The sequence below is a fragment of the Neoarius graeffei genome, chromosome 9 (genome assembly GCF_027579695.1).
Source record: "Neoarius graeffei isolate fNeoGra1 chromosome 9, fNeoGra1.pri, whole genome shotgun sequence".
NCBI classification, from domain to species: Eukaryota; Metazoa; Chordata; class Actinopteri; order Siluriformes; family Ariidae; genus Neoarius; species Neoarius graeffei.
This window is the reverse complement of record NC_083577.1, coordinates 84331614-84350407: the sequence shown is the minus strand read 5'-3', so window position 1 is coordinate 84350407 and position 18794 is coordinate 84331614. Positions and strand designations below refer to the sequence as shown.

Genomic DNA, 18794 nt, shown 5'->3' with positions numbered 1-18794 from the left:
CCCTCTCAGGAGAAGGGAACTTGGATCTCGTGGTAGATAGGTTATAAAGGGGGACCAGATTTTGTGAAACATCATCTTTCCCCTTGACCATAGCCATCAATCTTTCATGTGGGAGATTATTGAAGATTTCCTTGTACCATAGTGTGACCGTAGGTGGGCGTTCTTTAGTCCAGTTCAGCAATATGCACTTACGTGCAGATAGGAGGAGCTGCTCAAGCAGTGTGTAGCTTGTTGCCGGGAGCTGTAGCACCTTAGAAGGTAGCCCAACCAGAAAGACACTAGGGTCCTTTTTTTTTACCTCAAATTCAATTATTTTGACCACCAGAGTCCAGAATCTTGATGTATACTTACAGTCCCAAAAATAGTGAAAATATGTTCCTCTTTCAGACTTGCACTTGATGCAGAGAGGAGAAATTGAGTGATCTATTTTGTGTAATATGACCGGAGTGATGTGTAACCTATGCAGTATTTTATACTGAGTTTCCCTTAGCCTATTACAGGCAGATGCTACCCTGATGGAAACAATCGCCTCCCTCCAGTCATCCTCAATAAATTCGGTCCCTAAGTCGCCCTCCCATTTACGAGAGATGTTAGGTAGCTCATATATGTCACAGGAAAGCAGTAGGGAATAAAAAGCTGAAATAAACTTTGAGATTTTTACGATTCAAAAGGAAAGTTTCTAGATTATGAGAGTGGGAGGGGGGAAGTTAGGTAGAGAAGAAATAAAATGTCTTATTTGTAAGTAGCCAAAGAAATTGGACTTGGGGATATCAAAGGTATCCTGTAATTGCTGAAAGGACATAAGAATATTATCTTTAAACAAATGACCAAGGAGAATGATTCCTTTATCTCGCCATGCGGTGAAGGCCATATCTTTCCATAATGTCAAACAGATAAGGCCATTCAACTCTGTCGAAGGCCTTGTCGGCGTCAAGGGATAAAGCTAGTGTTTTCTGTTTATTTTGAAATGATGAATGCACAATATTTAAAAGTCTCCTAACATTGCTGGAAGAATAGCGGCCATGTATAAAACCTGTTTGGTCTGGGTTTATAAGAATTGGAAGCAGGTTCTCAAGGCGCTTTGCCAAGAGCTTTGAAAGTAGTTTGCTATCTACTGATATGAGGCTAATGGGTCTGGAAGAACTGCATATGTCAGGAGGCTTGCCCTTCTTCAGAAGAACAGAGATGCCTGCAAGGTTTAGACTTGGAGGAAGACAACCCTTCTCAAAACTGTCAACATACATGTCTGTAAGGGGGCCCACTAATACTTTCCGAAAGGTTTTATAAAAATCTGGGCCAGGCGCCTTCCCACTTTGTAGTGTTTTGATGGTGTCTGACACTTCCTCCTCAGTAATAGGCCTACATAATATCTTTTTTTGATCCTCTGATAGAGATGGGAAGTTTATCTTATCAAGAAATTTTCACCTGTCTTCCAAAGACGCAGTGCAGTCTGAGCTGTAAAGCTCCTCATAAAATGATTTCATGAGCTTGTTTACTTCAGTTGACTTGAAATGTCTAGTTCTATTTCGTTTCTACTGACCGCCAGAGGCGGTGCTTTCAGCACATGGATATCCATCACACGAACGTGCAGGTCGAGTAATAGTAACAACAAAGTCACGTGTGACCTGGGTGACGTCACCCCGTGACCCCGGCATAAAAGACCGGTAAACCCAGGAAGTGACCTCTTACATCTTCTCGCGTTTGCAGGTTGCGAGTTGGATTGAAATTTGGACAAAGCGCTGTGGTAGTTTCGTTACCCGTAAGGTTGGGGCTGTGCTTACGCATCCTCCAAGAAACTGCGCTAAGTCCACCAACTCTTTTCTTCTTGTCGTTATATTCGTATTGATTTATTACTCCGTAAGCTGAGCGCTCTCGCTCGGTGGAGTTAGCTGATTAGCCCTCCGGGGCGGTGTCCTCACCGCTGGAGGCCGGCTTGTTTTCGCTTCAGGTAAGCGGGTTTCATTTATTTAAATTAAAGCGGCGTTCCTCTCGCCGCTGTTTATCAGTTCTGCGGCGCTCGGCGCCTATCCTTGTTAATATTATTAACCACCTTGTTTTCTGTAGCCTCGCCGCCGGCCTGTTCACAGGCCGGCTGTCTTGTGTGTTGTATTCGTATTGATTTATTACTCCGTTAAGCTGAGCGCTCTCGCTCGGTGGAGTTAGCTGATTAGTCCTCCGGGGCGGTGTCCTCACCACTGGAGGCCGGCTTGTCTTCATTCAGGTAAGCGGTTTTCATTCATTTAATTTAAAGCGGTGTTTCTCGCCGCTGTTTATCAGTTCTGTGGCGCACTGCGCCTATCTTTGTTAATATTATTAACCGCCTTATTTTATGTAGCCTTGTCTCCGGCCTGCTCACAGGCCGGCGGTCTTGTGTTGTATTGTTTGTTACTCCGTTAAGCTGAGCGCTCTCGCTCGGTGGAGTTAGCTGATTAGTCCTCCGGGGCGGCGTCCTCACCGCTGGAGGCCGGCTTGTCCTCATTCAGGTAAGCGGTTTTCATTTATTTAATTTAAAGCAGTGTTTCTCGCCGCTGTTTATCAGTTCTGTGGCGCACTGCGCCTATCTTTGTTAATATTATTAACCGCCTTATTTCATGTAGCCTTGTTTCCGGCCTGCGCACAGGCCGGCGGTCTTGTGTGTTGTATTCGTATTGTTACTCCGTTAAGCTGAGCGCTCTCGCTCGGTGGAGTTAGCTGACTAGCCCTCCGGGGCGGTGTCCTCGCCGCTGGAGGCTGGCTTGTTGTCGCCCAGGTAAGCGGTTTTCATTCATTTAAACTAAAGCGGCGTTTCTCGCCGCTGTTATCAGTTCTGTGGCGCACGGCGCCTATCCTTGTTAACATTATCAACCGCTTTGCTTTGTGTAGTCTTGTCTCCGGCCTGCTCACGGGCCGGCTGTCTTGTGTGTTGTATTTGTATTGCTGTTACTCCGTTAAGCTGAGCGCTCTCGCTCGGTGGAGCTAGCTGACTAGCCCTCCGAGGCGTATCCTCGCCGCTGAAGGCCGGCTTGCTTTCGTTCAGGTAAGCGGTTTTCATTCATTTAAATTAAAGCGGTGCTTCTCGCCGCTGTTTATCAGTGCTGTGGCGCACGGTGCCTATCCTTGTTAATATTCCCGACCACGGGTGTGTTCGCCCGGTCGTTTTTCATTACCGCCTGATTGTTTATTTTGGGCTGCTTACTTGGGGTGTTCTCGCCCTATTTTTTAAGTTCCCTTCTGCCAGCCAGGCGTCATGGACCTCTTCTCTCGCTGCGCCAACTGCTGGTCCCCCTCGAACCGGAGGACGGCCACCGCGAGTGCCCCTCATGCCTGGGTATTGATCACCTGCGGCAGGGGCTGACGGACATGGCCTGCGCAGACTGCATGTGCCTGAGCGTGGCTGTGCGGACCGCCAGGCTGGCTCGGCTGGATTCTCCGTCTGACATCCCCCGGGCCTCGGGGGGACAGGACACGGTGTCGGCTGCAGCAGCGGGGCCCAGCAAGCGCCGTGGGCTCCCCCACACGTCTTCGCTTCTAAGGCGAAAAAGAAGCGCTCGGGCGATTTGGCTCAGAAGGTGGAGGTGATGTCCACCGAGCTGGAGGAGATGAAGGCCCTGCTGGCGAATCTTCAGCCTCCGCCACAGGGGGCAGTGTTCCCGCAGCCACCCCTTCTGCCTGGCAGCCCGACTGTTCACCATCACCACCGCTTCTGTCACCGGCCGTTGATGCACGCGGCCTGGATGAACTGTCGATCCGGGCTTCGGAGAGCTTTGACTGCGGTGGGTCCGATGGTCACGGCTCCACCTCTCCGGCCGGTTCCCAGGCCACCAGCCATGGCACCGTGGCAGCGTCGGAAGGCGGATGCTCATCCATCCAGCCAACGCTGAGGGCTGCATTGGCCCGTCTGGGGTTGGACACGCCCCGGTGGCCCAGCATCAGAGCGCTTTCTTCAGAGGTCCCACATAGCCTTCCTCGTTGTCTGTTCCGCCCTCGGCCTCATACATCGAGGAGTTACAGAGGTGTTGGGCGGACCCTAGATGCCTTCCCACCTCCCTAGTGACTGCAGGGCCCTGGCGGCAATGCAGGACACCCCTACCTATGGCCTCCTGCAGATGCCCAACATTGAGAAGCGGCTTTCATTCATTTAAATTGAAGCGGTGTTTCTCACCGCTGTTTATCAGTTCTGTGGCGCACAGTGCCTATCCTTGTTAATATTATCAACCGCTTGTTTTGTGTAGCCTTGTCTCCGGCCTGCTCACGGGCCGGCTGTCTTGTGTGTTATATTCGTATTGTTTGTTACTCCGTTAAGCTGAGCGCTCTCGCTCGGTGGAGTTAGCTGACTAGCCCTCCGAGGCGTGTCCTCGCTGCTGGAGGCCGGTTTGTTGTCGCTCAGGTAAGCGGTTTTCATTCATTTAAATTAAAGCGGTGTTTCTCGCCGCTGTTTATCAGTTCTGTAGCGCACGGCGCCATCCTTGTTAATATTCCCGACCACGGGTGTGTTCGCCTGGTCGTTTATTTTTTATTTCCACCTGATAGTTTATTTTGGGCTACTTACTTGGAGCGTTCTCGCCTTATTTAAGTTCCCTTCTGCCAGCCAGGTGTCATGGACCCCCAGACGCTGGAGGGGACGAGCGCGGCATCACGGGAGCTGTGTGACGCGGCTCCAGGCCTTTGCCTACTCGTCGCGGGAACTGGGCCGGCTGATGTCGTATCTCACCCTCGGCCGCCAGCAGATATGGCGGGCACAGTCCCCTCTGGCCGAGCCCGACCGGCGTGTGCTGCACTCTCTCCCTGTTGTCCCCGGGGAGCTGTTTGGCGAAGCCACTCAGCAAGCCCTGGATCGGAGTGCCCAGGTCATCTAGGCGTAACAGCAGTTCGCTGGCCCCGCCAGGCCCACCACCATGGCAATGTTGCCCAGTCCTTCAGGGGGCCCACACCGACTCTGTCTCGGCCACGCACCCGCCAGGAGACCAGACGGGTTGATGACTTTCGCCGCCCCACCACCTCCCGGACCCGCGGTGCCGCCCCCTACACCCAGTCTGCTCCTCGTCGCTCCCATGGTGACCGACGGGGGCGCTCTGGACGGCGCTGACATCAGCGCGCCGGCGGTCGGCCGCTTTTCCAGCGAACAGCTCCAAAGCTGGAGAGCGTTGACCCCTGGGTGCTGGTGACCCTCACCGAGGGTTACCGCATCCAGTTCTGCCGCCGTCCACCACGTTTCATGGGGTCAAACACACCACCGTGAGCCATCCGGGGAAGTCCCTCGTCCCCCGGCAGGAAATCGCCACCCTCCTGGAGAAAGGAGCAGTCTCTCCCGTCGACAGGCAGAGACAGCAAGGTGGGTTCTACTCCAGGTATTTTCTGGTTCCGAAGGACGGCGGTATCCGCCCGATCCTCGACCTGAGGTCCCTCAATTCCCACTTGAGGACCATGAGATTCCGCATGCTGCGTACAGTGGATGTCTTACACCACATCCAGGCGGGCGACTGGTTTGTCACCTTCGACCTGAAAGACGCCTACTTCCATGCTCCCATTGTGCCACACCACAGGCAGTTCCTGCGGTTTGCCTTCGAGGGCCAGGCTTTCGAATTCAATGTTCTGCCCTTTGGGATATCGCTGGCACCCCGTGTGTTCACCGGGTGTGCGGCAGCGGCACTACTTCAGGCAAGGGGTTTGCGTGTCCTGCCTTACCTGGACGACTGGCTCGTCTGTCCACGGTCAGCAGCTCAGGCCCGCACCAACATCGCGACTGTGCTCTCGCATGTCGTAGAGCTGGGGCTCAGGGTGAATTACAAGAAGAGCTCGCTGGTGCCCAGCCAGGAGACAACTTTCTTGGGCATGCACCTGGATTCAAGGTCGTTGATGGTAACTCCCTCCCAGACCAGGATCCACAACATCCGCCTACTGCTTGGCCGCTTCGGACGGGGTAGGTCACTCGCCCTGAAGACCTTTCAGCGCCTGCTGGGCATGCTTACGGCAGCCTCCTCTCTGGTCCCGCTGGGACTTCTGGACTTACGCCGCTTCAGAGGTGGTTCAACGGTCTCCACCTCCACCCGGTGCTGCACGGGTGCAGCACATCAACGTGCTGGAGCTACGGGCTGTGTTCCTCGGCCTACAGCACTTCCTCCCAGGCCTGACCTGCAGACACGTTCTGGTGCGGACGGACAACGCTACGGTAGTGTACTACATCAACCACCAGGGAGGCACAAAGTCCCTCCAGTGCTTGAAAGTGGCTGGCCAACTTCTGCGGTGGGCCCATCGACATCTCTTGAGCCTGCGTGCCATGTACTTGCCAGGCACTGCCAACAGGGCAGCAGATCTGCTGTCCCGCCAGGACCCCGATCCCGGGGAATGGAGACTCAACCCAGCGGTGGTTCTCGCCATCTGGAAACGTTTTGGCAGGGCAGAGGTGGACCTCTTTGCCTGCCAGGAGTTGACACACTGCCCTCTGTGGTTCAGCCTCCACGGCCCCAGTCCCCTGGGCCAGGATGCGCTGGCGCATGCTTGGCCGAGGCAACTGCTGTATGCCTCCCCCCCTCTGCTGCTGATCGTGCCAACCCTACACAGGGTTGCGATGGACCACCACGGGCTGCTGCTTGTCGCCCCCCCGGTGGCTGGGCCGAGTGTGGTTCCCAAGTTGCTGCAACTTCTGAACGGCGACCCCTGGTGCCTGCCAGTGAGGACTGACCTATCACAGCTGGGAGGGCAGATCTGGCACCCGGATCCAGCCCATCTGCAGCTCTGGGTATGGCCGCTGAAGGGCCGGACCCCCTGCGAGGTCCTTGTGAGCCGGCAGTGGTCAACACCATTGCAAGCTCTCGGGCACCCCCCACCAATGCCCTCTATGCCAACAGATGGAGGCTTTTCTCCAACTGGTGCTTAACTCGGGGGGAGGAGCCTACATGCTGCCCCCTGCCGACCATTCGACTGTTCCGCCAGCCTCTGCTTTGATAAGGGTCTTACCCCTGCCACCATCAAGGTCTATGCAGCTGCCATCTCTGCTCAGCATGCCAGAGTTGGGGGAAGGACCGTGGGGTCCCACGCCTTGGTGGCACGTTTCTTGAAGGGTGCTCTCCGGTTGAGACCCCCCCGACGGAGCCGGGTACCCACATGGGACCTTCATTGGTGCTGCAGGCTCTCTGCGACGCACCGTTCTGAGCCCCTGCTCACGGCAGACATTTCATGGCTCTCCCTGAAGACTGCTTTTCTTCTGGCCATTACATCGACGAGGCGCATCGGGGAATTACATGCGCTGTCAGTCAGTGGGGAGTGCCTGCAGTGGCACTCCGGCGACAGTGGGGTCACCCTGTGGCCTAACCCCTCTTTCCTCCCGAAGACCCTCTCTGCTACCTTCGTCAACCAGCCCCTTAGCCTTGCGGCGTTCGAGGCGGGCCATGGTGAGAGGTCGGAACTTTTGTGCCCAGTTCGCGCCCTCAGGGTGTACGTGTCGCGTACAGAGGGCTTCCGTAGGAGTGACGCCCTGTTTCTGTGCCACACAGGACCAACGAGGGGTCTGGCACTCTCTAAGCAGAGGCTATCCAAGTGGATAGTCGTAGGCATGTAATATGGCCTCAGGCACAGTGGCTTCCCGATTCCTCCGGCCGTCAGGGCGCACTCTGCACGAGGCGTGGTGGCCTCATGGGCATCACTGAAGGGCGTGCCCCTTTCAGACATACGCAGCGCAGCCTCCTGGGCTTCCAGCTGCACCTTCACCAGGTTTTACCGTCTTAATGTCGTCCCACATAATCCTGTGGCGACGGCTGTCATTCCAGGCCCGTCGCAGCATCACTGGGTACGGGTAGGCACTCCTCATGACCTGGTTGGTATTAGTCATCCATGTGCTGAAAGCACCGCCTCTGGCGGTCAGTAGAAACGAAATAGAACGAGGGTTATGTATATAACCGCGGTTCTATGAGTTTCGGATGACCGCCAGAGCTTGGCAGTCACTCGGAGTGTACACGAGAAGATTTGCCAAGAGGTCACTTCCTGGGTTTACCGGTCTTTTATGCCGGGGTCACGGGGTGACGTCACCCAGGTCACACGTGACTTTGTTGTTACTATTACTCGACCTGCACGTTCGTGTGATGGATATCCATGTGCTGAAAGCACCGCCTCTGGCGGTCATCCGAAACTCATAGAACCGCGGTTATATACATAACCCTCGTTCCATGTTTATCTAGGAGGGAGGGAATAATCTTAGACTCCACCCTTCCACGAGCCAGACGGGCAAGTAAACGGCCTGGCTTGTTGCCTGATTCAAGCAGTCTGTTTAGCAAAAAATATTTGGGCTTCAGCCTTTTGTGTTAATAATTGTTAATTAAGTGCCGAATGAGCTGCCTCCAATTGTTTCAACAGGTATTTATTTGGTGAGCGCTTAAATTGAGTTTCAATGTCTCTCAAAGCCTCTTCTAGTTCTAATTGTCTCTTTAAAGCCTCCTTTTTCTGTGCTGAGGTATAAGATATAATGGCACTGCGTATGGTGGCTTTTGCAGCTTCCCATAAAGTGGAAAGGCTAACGTCAGGGGTTTTATTTTCAGCAAAAAAAACCTGGCATTGCGCTGTAATGAAATCAACAAAACACTGACTATTAAGCAGCGCTGGAGACAATTGCCAATGATAGCATGTTCGACATTCCTTTTTCTTTCGTAGTACACGTCCGAGCCCGTTTTAAGTCCACGAAAATCCAATGACTCCAGTCCATACCACAGTCAAACTCGACCTGCAAGTAAGTTCAGGCGGATCTGCAGCCAATTTAACCTGCTCTGTCTGCAGCTTCTTTTAATCCCCAAGCACGGCCTGCACGAAGTTGTGTGGGCAAACGTTCACTCATCTGAACTACCTGAGCTCGTCTGTGGTACGGACTGGAGTCATTGGATTTTCGCGGACTTAAAACGGGCTCGGACGTGTACTACGAAAGAAAAAGGAATGTCGAACTGCTCAACCTGCGCGTGCCGGAGGACGTAAACAGATAAGCTAATCATTTAAGACTCTCTTTGCATTTGACTGAAGGTTCCTTAAATGTGATATATGCTTAATGACTCGATTTAGTGTTTTCTTGGTCAAAATACAGTCTGTGGACAATATTGTGTTACTGACAGACAATTTGCACACCAGTAAGCTTAATTTTCTCTGAAAGTGAATGCATTATTTTATATTGTGAAAGTTTGCTTTGCATCTAGTAAACACCTAATTTGCACAGAAAAGTGATCTTTTTACATGAAAGTATCGCACATTTATGGTAATCTGCATTTTAATTTGCACATTTAAGAAGCAAAGTTATTATTTTTTAACCTTTGGTTGACCATTTCATAGTTTACCCCTTGTGTATTGCTCATGCATATGCTTAATTCCTGCATAGAGTGTATGTACACTTCTTTGAGGGACAGTGGTGGAATTTGGTTGTTTTATGATCACATTTTTTACTTGTCTTCACTAAGGCTTACTTCACCTAGTCAGTAATGACAGTCACCTAGACTGTCATTAGTCATGGCGATGCAGAAAAGGTCCCAAAAGAGGAAGTAAATAATGATCCAGCTTGGTACATTCCCCATCATGGTGTCTATCACCCTAAAAAGCCTGGAAAAATACGTGTTGTCTTTGATTGCTCTGTTAGATTCCAAGTTGTATCTTTAAATGACCACCTTCTCACTGGGCCAGAACTTACAAATACCTTGCTGGGAGTCCTTTGCAGGTTTCGCAAGGGCCCTATTGCCATCACATGTGATATAGAACGAATGTTTCATCAATTCCACGTGAAATCTGACTACAGAGACTACTTGAGATTTCTTTGGTGGGAGAATGGCAACCTTCAGTCTCCTCCATCAATCTTTCGAATGAAAGTTCACCTCTTTGAGGCAGCCTCTTCACTTGGCTGTGCCAACTTTGGCCTTCAACATTTAGCCCTTAAAGCCCAGGGTCAGTTTGACCAGAACACAATTAAGTTTGTCAAGAGAAACTTTTATGTAGATGATGGGCTCATTAGCAGACATGTGGACTCGAGTCATGTGACTTGGACTCGAGTCAGACTCGAGTCACCATTTTGATGACTTGAGACTTGAAATCCCTAGATGAGGAATGACTTGCAACTCGACTCGGACTTGCACGCTGTTGACTCGAGACTTGACTTGGACTTGACAGTTTTAGCTTGCAATGACTTGGCGTATCAGGTATAAATATTCTCCCCCCCCCCCCCCCCCTCGATTTTGAATCCAAGTACAGTACACTCATTATTTGAATGCGGTGTAGCTCCTTGTCCTAGGCTACGGCAGCTCAATCCACTAGCACTAGGTGTCACTCAAGCACTTCAACTGGTTCAAATGAAAAACCAAACGGTGATGGGCAACGAGGACGCTGAACATTGATGACGCTGAATGATGAACGGATGGATAAAAACATGATTCCCCGCGTAATTTCCTTTGGATTTAAAGAATACTCCAATACAGATGGCAAACGCATTGCTACGTGCAGAACATGTGGAGCCACAATTTCGGACAGCCAGTCAACCACATCAAACTTCGTTCGTCACCTGAGGCTGCATAAGGAAAAGTAAGTAACAAAGCTAGGCTACAGCTAGCAAGAATTTGTACAGGCTAGTTGGTGGCTAGAAGTGGAATGTGTTAATGTATTAACGCTGTCAAGGATTTGTTTTGCTTTGCTGAATATAAAATAGTGAAGTAGATTTTTTTATTGGATTGCTTTTGTGTTCAGTCTAGTGTTAGATTATGTGGGCTAGGCTACCAGTTAACACACATTGGGAAGGCATAGCCAGAAGGTGGTGATTTGGTCAGAGCAGAGAACGTTTACAAGATTGTTATAAAGGCTCTGGTCAGAACGACACAGACTTATGATAAGAACCGGACAGCAAAGGATAAAACGTGAATCAAATAAACAGTTACCCAGGCTGCAAACTAAGTATGTAAAACAGAAGTTCGCTCTTTGCAATGGGAAAGTCAGTGCTTGTCATGAAAGGCATTTAAACCACTGAGACGAGATGACTAGCAATGCAAGTTAAACCAGGCGTTTAACTGTTTGCTACGTACTGCACCAAGTCGTGGACGCTGTGCGATGTGTGTTATTAGTGCTGGGATTACGTGTCATCAGAGACATTCAATTCTATTCTCTTCCTCTCTCTGGTGTCATGTAGGCAATGTGAATAATGGGCCATTTGGGCTATGTAAAATGTAAGCTCAGCTGATGTTTTATAGCGCAGTACATCCCGACAGATTGGAGTGTAGCCTACTCCAACGCGAAGCATTATCCCACAGTCTTACCCAAACGACAGGGCACACAATGCCTCTACATGGCGTGGCTTTACCAGTGCATTTATTAGTCTCTGGCGAGAAACCAAATTCGCCAAAAGCACGCAACTTGGATCTGGAGGATTCCGCTGAACATTCTGAAATTCACAACAACTGTTTATTCTACTTTATTATACGGCTCTCTAGAATATTGCCAGGGCTTCATTCTCACATTCTGGCCAGAGCCCTAGAGGACTCTGATTCTGGCTACATCGTCACAACGTTCTGTGTTTACTGAGGCTACCGGTATTTTAGCGAGTGTTTAGTGAATGCATTGTGATCTAGCTAAACTGCTTAAGGGAACATCCTGGCTGGCTTGTATTAAACATTATACTGTGTATAAACAAATATGTTCAGATTAAATGAACTCAGACTTGGATATTGAAAATGATAAAAACATGTTAATGTCTGCATGATTAAAAACAGAAAACAAGTAGGCCTACTAATTTTACATTTTTTTTTTTCTTGTTTAGATTTGCAGAATATCTGAAGAACAAGATCATCCCAAGTGAGACAGAGCAGCCGTCCATTTCTGGATTCCTTACTGCAAAAGATACACAGTACAATGCTACCCACCCACAACAAAAAGCCATCACAAATTCAATACTAACAGATTTGGTCATTGGATGCAACATCCCTCTCTCAGTAGTGGAGAACAGATATTTCCGGAATTTTTTGTCAGTTAGTTGGTCTCTCTCACACACACAAACGTACTCAAGTCACGTTGTATTGTGTTAAAGGCATGTCATGTTGTATGTTGGGACAGTGCCTAACTTCAGAAGGAAAACCATTCTTTGATTCTAAAAGTACACAGATCATCTGTTAGCTTGGACTTTGAGTTTCATGTCTTAAAATGCACATGAAAAGCATTTTTATGTGAAAAATGACATGAATGAAATGAAAAGAAAATGATTTTTGTTACACAGTACCAGTACTAGCTTTGTTTAGAATTTTGTTTTAATTTCTCACTAATTTTCCAATAAAAAATGTAAGGAAATGGTCATACTTTCACTCATTCTCACACCCTTAGCCTCAGATGTACACTGACTCACTCAAACTAAACTCACTGAAAATTTAGGATGCTTTACTAACGTTAACTAACTAATCATTGTCTCCTCTGAGATTCTTTGATTGTCTTGGGGCACAAGCTCTAAAACATTTTAAAATGGAAAAGAATGGGTGTACTGTAGTTACTTGTGCTGACTCTATGAATCATTGACATTACATTACATTTAGCAGACATTTTTATCCAAGGTGACTGGAAAAGGAGGACATACACTGCAGTGTGGAGAGGTAATACATTTGTGATCAAAAATGTGTTGATTGCCTGTAGAATAAATGGTGACTTGTTAGGGACTTGGAAAAAAATGAGACTTGGACTCGACTTGGCTTGGGTTGGACTTGACTTGGTCAAAAGTGCCTTGACTTGTGACTTGACTCGGACTTGAGTGGTAGGACTTGAGACTTACTTGTGACTTGCACATTAGTGACTTTGTCCCACCTCTGCTCATTAGTGTAACCTCTGATACTGAAGCAATCCGACTCATTAAGGAGGCAAAGGAGTTGTGTAGTACAGGTAAGCTGCATTTGCACAAGTTCACTTCTAACAGTGTGGAAGTCCTGAAGTCAATCCCAGAAGGAAGACGTAATTCTAAACCCCTTTATCTTGATAGACCTGTGCACAAGGTAGTTGTTTTAATTGAAGCAGAATAATTGAGTTTCATATTAAATGCTTGCTTTTTTTTTTTTTTTATGTTGTGTGAAATCAACTAATGTGATTTGGTGGGAGTGTAACTGTCAGTTTTTATTTTTTTGTTTCATTAAATATCATGTTTGTAATTTCCAAGAATATGTTTGTGTTTAATTTGATATTTACGCCGGGTCATGTTGGGTCAGGCGATGTCACGTGTTGCACACGGACATTATTAGGTGCCGTACCACTCGCCTAGGTGATGGACTTGACCATGCTCGCGGCCATGTTATAAGCCACGGGCTAGTTTGAAATGTTTGATGATGTGTTTTAAGCTTCAAGTCTCATTCCCTCTTCAGTTATACGCAGCCAGCGAAGTATGTTTGTTTCTTGTCTTTGCTGTTTTTGATTTATATTGCGTTGTATCTGGGTTTATGATTTCCCTACTGATGTTGTGTTTTGTACTGTCAGTTTGACGGTGGATGAAAGATGAATGAAGTGGATTTTATGGATTACGTTAAGATTGATCATCCATCAGTAACTAAAACTTGGCTCAAGCGTGATTTCTGGAGGGCATGACAAGGGGTCTCTATAAGGCGGAGAGATGCTTATGACTACCGGGGAGTGGTCTGATAAAGACCGGGTACTAATCTTGCAATCCATTGTTCTGTTCAAAAACTCCCTTGAAGAAAAGAAATAGTCGATTCTGGAATGAACCTGATGAGGGAATGAGAAAAATGTGTAATCCCTATCAAGGGGGTGAAGTATTCTCCAAACATCATATAAATGTAAATCTTTCAGAAATTCACGCAGGCTATTACTTTTGGAGGTAGAAGTAAGGCGAGAGGAAGACATATCCAACTCTGAATTAAGCGCACAATTCAAGTCACCACCAATGAGCATATATGGTGAGGAGAATGACGCCACATCAGCAAGAAGTTTTGGGAGAAAGGCAGCTTCGTAGTTATTTGGAGCATAGACACATCCTAAAACAATAAGTTCACCATATAAATAGCCAGACAGAAGCACATATCGTCCCTCTTTGTCAGATACGCTTTTCACCAAAGTGAAGGGTAATGAGCGATGAATAAGAACAGCAACCCCCCTGCTTTTGGAATTATATGAGGAGTAAAATACCTGGCCAACCCAACTCCTCCATAGTTTTAAATGTTCTAAATCTGAAAGGTGGGTTTCCTGGATGAAGGCTAACTGGCATTTCTCTTTCTTGAAAAAGGAAAGTAGTTTCTGACGTTTAATAGCATTGTTGATGGCTTTAACATTGAGAGTGATTATTTTGATATCACTCATAGCTACATATCAATAAAAATGTGATAACATGACGAAAGGAGTATGTATAATATTGGAAAATTGCTGTGAGACAATGAGGTAACCCCCCCCCCCCCCCCCACACACACACACACACAGGTAAAAAACAGAGGAGGAAGGGTAATACACCTAAAGGAAAAAACACAGTAAATAAAGCTGTCACTATGGCACCAGCCCCAAACGCTGTGCCACAACCCAATATAGAACAAACCCCAACCAAAACAACACACGATCCGAGAGCAAATGGGACAAGTGAAGCAAAACGGTGGGCCTCCAATCCTTAGAAATACCTGGCACTTTTTTTAAAATATATTTTTATTAGAATTTTGTACAAGTTACAGAATACAAACACAGAAAAAAGGCAGAGTAGAAACAAGAAGTAAAACAGAACACACAAAAAAACAGCAAAAAAAACCAGGGCATATTTAAAAACAATTGTGTTGCATCACTGACACTAAAATCTTAACACAAGTACTAAACAGAGATGGTAAAGGTGGATGGCACTCTATGAACTCCCTTGCTGGTCAAGATCAGTGTTATATTTATCAAGGTGAGCCAAAAATGGCTGCCATATATCTGAAAATTTATTAAGATTGTCCATCATGCCATATCGAACCTTCTCCATATGCAATATACCAATGAGCTCACGTAACCAGATCTTAAACTGAGGCACAGTATCTGACTTCCAGAGTTTTAAAATCATTTTCTTTGCAATTACCATTCCATACATAACTGTGCTTTGCACCGAAAGCCCATGTTTAAGTAAAGAAGGAGAAACCCCAAATAATGCAATCATTGGATCAGGTTCAAACACACAGCCATACATGTCAGAAAACCACTTAAATATGTGACACCAAAAATTATACAGTTTCGGACATGTCCAAAAGAGGTGAGTCAGAGAGCCCTCTGCAGATTTACATCGGTCACATAGCGATGAAATGGTGGGAAAGATTCTGTGCAGTTTGGTTTTTGAATAATGAAGCCTGTGCATCACCTTAAATTGGATTAACTGGTGCCTGGTGTTGATAGAGCAAGATCGGGTCCTACCAAGGCCCTCCCTCCAAACATCATCTCCAATCTGCATTCCCAGCTCCTCCTCCCAGGAGTTTATCAGAGAGTGCGTAGCAGAAATTGTTCAGAAAATATATTTACAAAGCCAGAGACCAATTTTCTAGATTCAGGTGGACCCAACAAAAGCTTATAAATAAATTTCTCTTCCGGAAGAGACTCAAAGTTAGGCGCACATTGACGGACATAATTCCTAATCTGCAAATATTGGAAAAAATGTGTTGTGGGAAGAGAACTTGTTTTGTAACTGAGCAAATGTAGCAAATTGTTTATTAATATACAGATCTTTCAGAGTGACCAAACCCTTTAGCCTCCAACTGTCAAAAGACCCGTCTGAGAGGGATGGAGAGAATGCATGATTGTGATATACTGGGGCATGGATAGAAGTGTCTGGTAGTCTGTGGCCCTTCCTAATTTGCTGCCATATTTTTAAGCAATTGAAAATGATCATATCCATCTTAACAGTTGCAGGAGGTCTGGGTGTTGAGAAGAGAAGTGCTGGAAGCGAACTGTTTCTGACATCACTCATTTCAATGGCAACCCAAGGGGGAGTCTCGACAGATACCTCCATATTATAGTCTTCCTGCCAATAGACAAGGACTCTAGCATTCGCTGCCCAGTAGTAATGCAGGAAATATGGCAACCCGAACACACCCATTTCCCCTGGTTAAATCGTGCTATCTCTATCTCTCGGTTGAGCTACAGCCGGTTTGTTTGTCTATTATGAGTAACGTTACAAGACTGCCACCCAAGCAGTTTAATTAAAAGTTAGAAGCAACCGGATTCCTTCTAATTAAAGCGCTGTGCACATTGTTTGATCAGAGACTTCTTTTCATCATGAAGGACCACGCGTCGGACCAAGAAATTCTCTGCGCTTCACGGAGGCCTCCACAACTGTGAAACTCCAAAAGTCTCGGAACATCATCTCATAATCTTGCGTAGAGGCGAGATACTGAAGTAAGCTTGGCATTTGGGCAAAAAGACTAGTCTTAGGAATTAGTTTTATTAAGTAGTGTGAATTTAAACTCGGGAACGGTTAATTGTTTACACTGTAGACAGGCAGCGTGTTGAATTGATTATGGTTCTGTTTGTGTTGATCTCTCAGTTGTTTAATAGATAGGCTTTTGCGTGCTCTCTTTTCCTTTCTAACACTTTAATTCCATCATTACACATATTTTGACCTCATCAAGATTTCAGTGGATTTAGTAGTGCTATAAGCTAGTGGGGTTAGCTATCCAGGCTAGTCTTTGTTTAGGCCACACCCCCCTTTTGTTCTTAACCCCACGAGGTAGAACTCTTTGGCCTTAGCTAGCAACACAAGGCTAATCTTTGTCTCCACCACGTGGACACAAACACATCTTAGCTAGCAACCAAAGCTAACTCTTTTGTTCTACTTAGAAACACGTGGTCACGACCCCCACACCTCAGATAACACACACACACATACCTCAGATAAGATTCCAATCACTCTCATACATCACTCTCATACATCACTCTCTCACAACACACACACCGTTTATTCTTGCTTATATGTATATATCTGTTGACTTTATTGAATGTACATCATTGTTATAATAAATTCAATTATTATTGAAACTGTGTGTTTATTTGTTGTACCGATATTTTTGAAGCCATCCAATCTCAAAAGAATTCCAAGGTGCATATGAGTTGTGTAATACGGTAAGTGATCATAATTTGGAATATACCATAATTTGGCTGTTTGGTAATTTACAACCCCGATTCCAAAATAGTTGGGACAAAGTACAAATTGTAAATAAAAACGGAATGCAATAATTTACAAATCTCAAAAACTGATATTGTATTCACAATAGAACATAAACAACATATCAAATGTCGAAAGTGAGACATTTTGAAATTTCATGCCAAATATTGGCTCATTTGAAATTTCATGACAGCAACACATCTCAAAAAAGTTGGGACGGGCAATAAGAGGCTGGAAAAGTTAAAGGTACAAAAAAGGAACAGCTGGAGGACCAAATTGCAACTCATTAGGTCAATTGGCAATAGGTCATTAACAGGACTGGGTATAAAAAGAGCATCTTGGAGTGGCAGCGGCTCTCAGAAGTAAAGATGGGAAGAGGATCACCAATCCCCCTAATTCTGCTCCGACAAATAGTGGAGCAATTTCAGAAAGGAGTTCGACAGTGTAAAATTGCAAAGAGCTTGAACATATCATCTACAGTGCATAATATCATCAAAAGACTCAGAGAATCTGAAAGAATCTCTGTGCGTAAGGGTCAAGGCCGGAAAACCATACTGGGTGCCCGTGATCTTCGGGCCCTTAGACGGCACTGCATCACATACAGGCATGCTTCTGTATTGGAAATCACAAAATGGGCTCAGGAATGTTTCCAGAGGACATTATCTGTGAACACAATTCACCGTGCCATCCGCCATTGCCAGCTAAACCTCTATAGTTCAAAGAAGAAGCCGTATCTAAACATGATCCAGAAGCGCAGATGTCTTCTCTGGGCCAAGGCTCATTTAAAATGGACTGTGGCAAAGTGGAAAACTGTTCTGTGGTCAGATGAATCAAAATTTGAAGTTCTTTATGGAAATCAGGGACACGGTATCATTCGGACTAAAGAGGAGAAGGACGACCCAAGTTGTTATCAGCGCTCAGTTCAGAAGCCTGCATCTCTGATGGTATGGGGTTGCATTAATGCGTGTGGCATGGGCAGCTTACACATCTGGAAAGACACCATCAATGCTGAAAGGTACATCCAGGTTCTAGAGCAACATATGCTCCCATCCAGACGACGTCTCGTTCAGAGAAGACCTTGCATTTTCCAACATGACAATGCCAAACCACATACTGCATCAATTACAGCATCATGGCTGCGTAGAAGAAGGGTCCGGGTACTGAACTGGCCAGCCTGCAGTCCAGATCTTTCACCCATAGAAAACATTTGGCGCATCATAAAATGGAAGATACGACAAAAAAGACCTAAGACAGTTGAGCAACTAGAATCCTACATTAGACAAAAATGGGTTAACATTCCTATCCCTAAACTTGAGCAACTTGTCTCCTCAGTCCCCAGACGTTTACAGACTGTTGTAAAGCAAAAAGGGGATGTCTCACAGTGGTAAACATGGCCTTGTCCCAACTTTTTTGAGATGTGTTGTTGTCATGAAATTTAAAATCACCTAATTTTTCTCTTTAAATGATACATTTTCTCAGTTTAAACATTTGATACGTCATCTATGTTCTATTCTGAATAAAATATGGAATTTTGAAACTTCCACATCATTGCATTCCATTTTTATTTACAATTTGTACTTTGTCCCAACTTTTTTGGAATCGGGGTTGTATTATTAAGCACCAAAATTAATGGTATTAATTAATGAGACTGATTTAATGAGACTGATTTAATGAGATTGATCACTTAATTACCAACTGCACCTACACTTGCAAGCCT

The 18794-nt window shown here is 46.6% G+C and overlaps 1 protein-coding gene across 6 annotated transcripts in view; it reads left to right on the top strand.

Moving 5' to 3' along the window:
- LOC132892053 (nectin-3-like) overlaps window positions 1-18794 on the top strand; it is a 163848-nt gene that overhangs the window by 59898 nt on the left and 85156 nt on the right. Inside the window, exons 1-2 of one of the 6 annotated variants that reach the window (XR_009655391.1) lie at window positions 1647-10518; window positions 11744-11831. The exons of 4 other annotated variants lie outside the window; for them this stretch is intronic. Coding sequence is in view for 1 of the 2 variants with exons in the window: in XM_060930407.1 (XP_060786390.1) it covers window positions 11744-12008 (265 nt within the window). In the remaining variant the exon portion in view is untranslated. Of the gene's footprint in view, window positions 1-1646; window positions 10519-11743; window positions 14348-18794 lie in introns of those variants that run through there. One more of the 6 variants, XM_060930407.1, reaches the window with a different exon arrangement.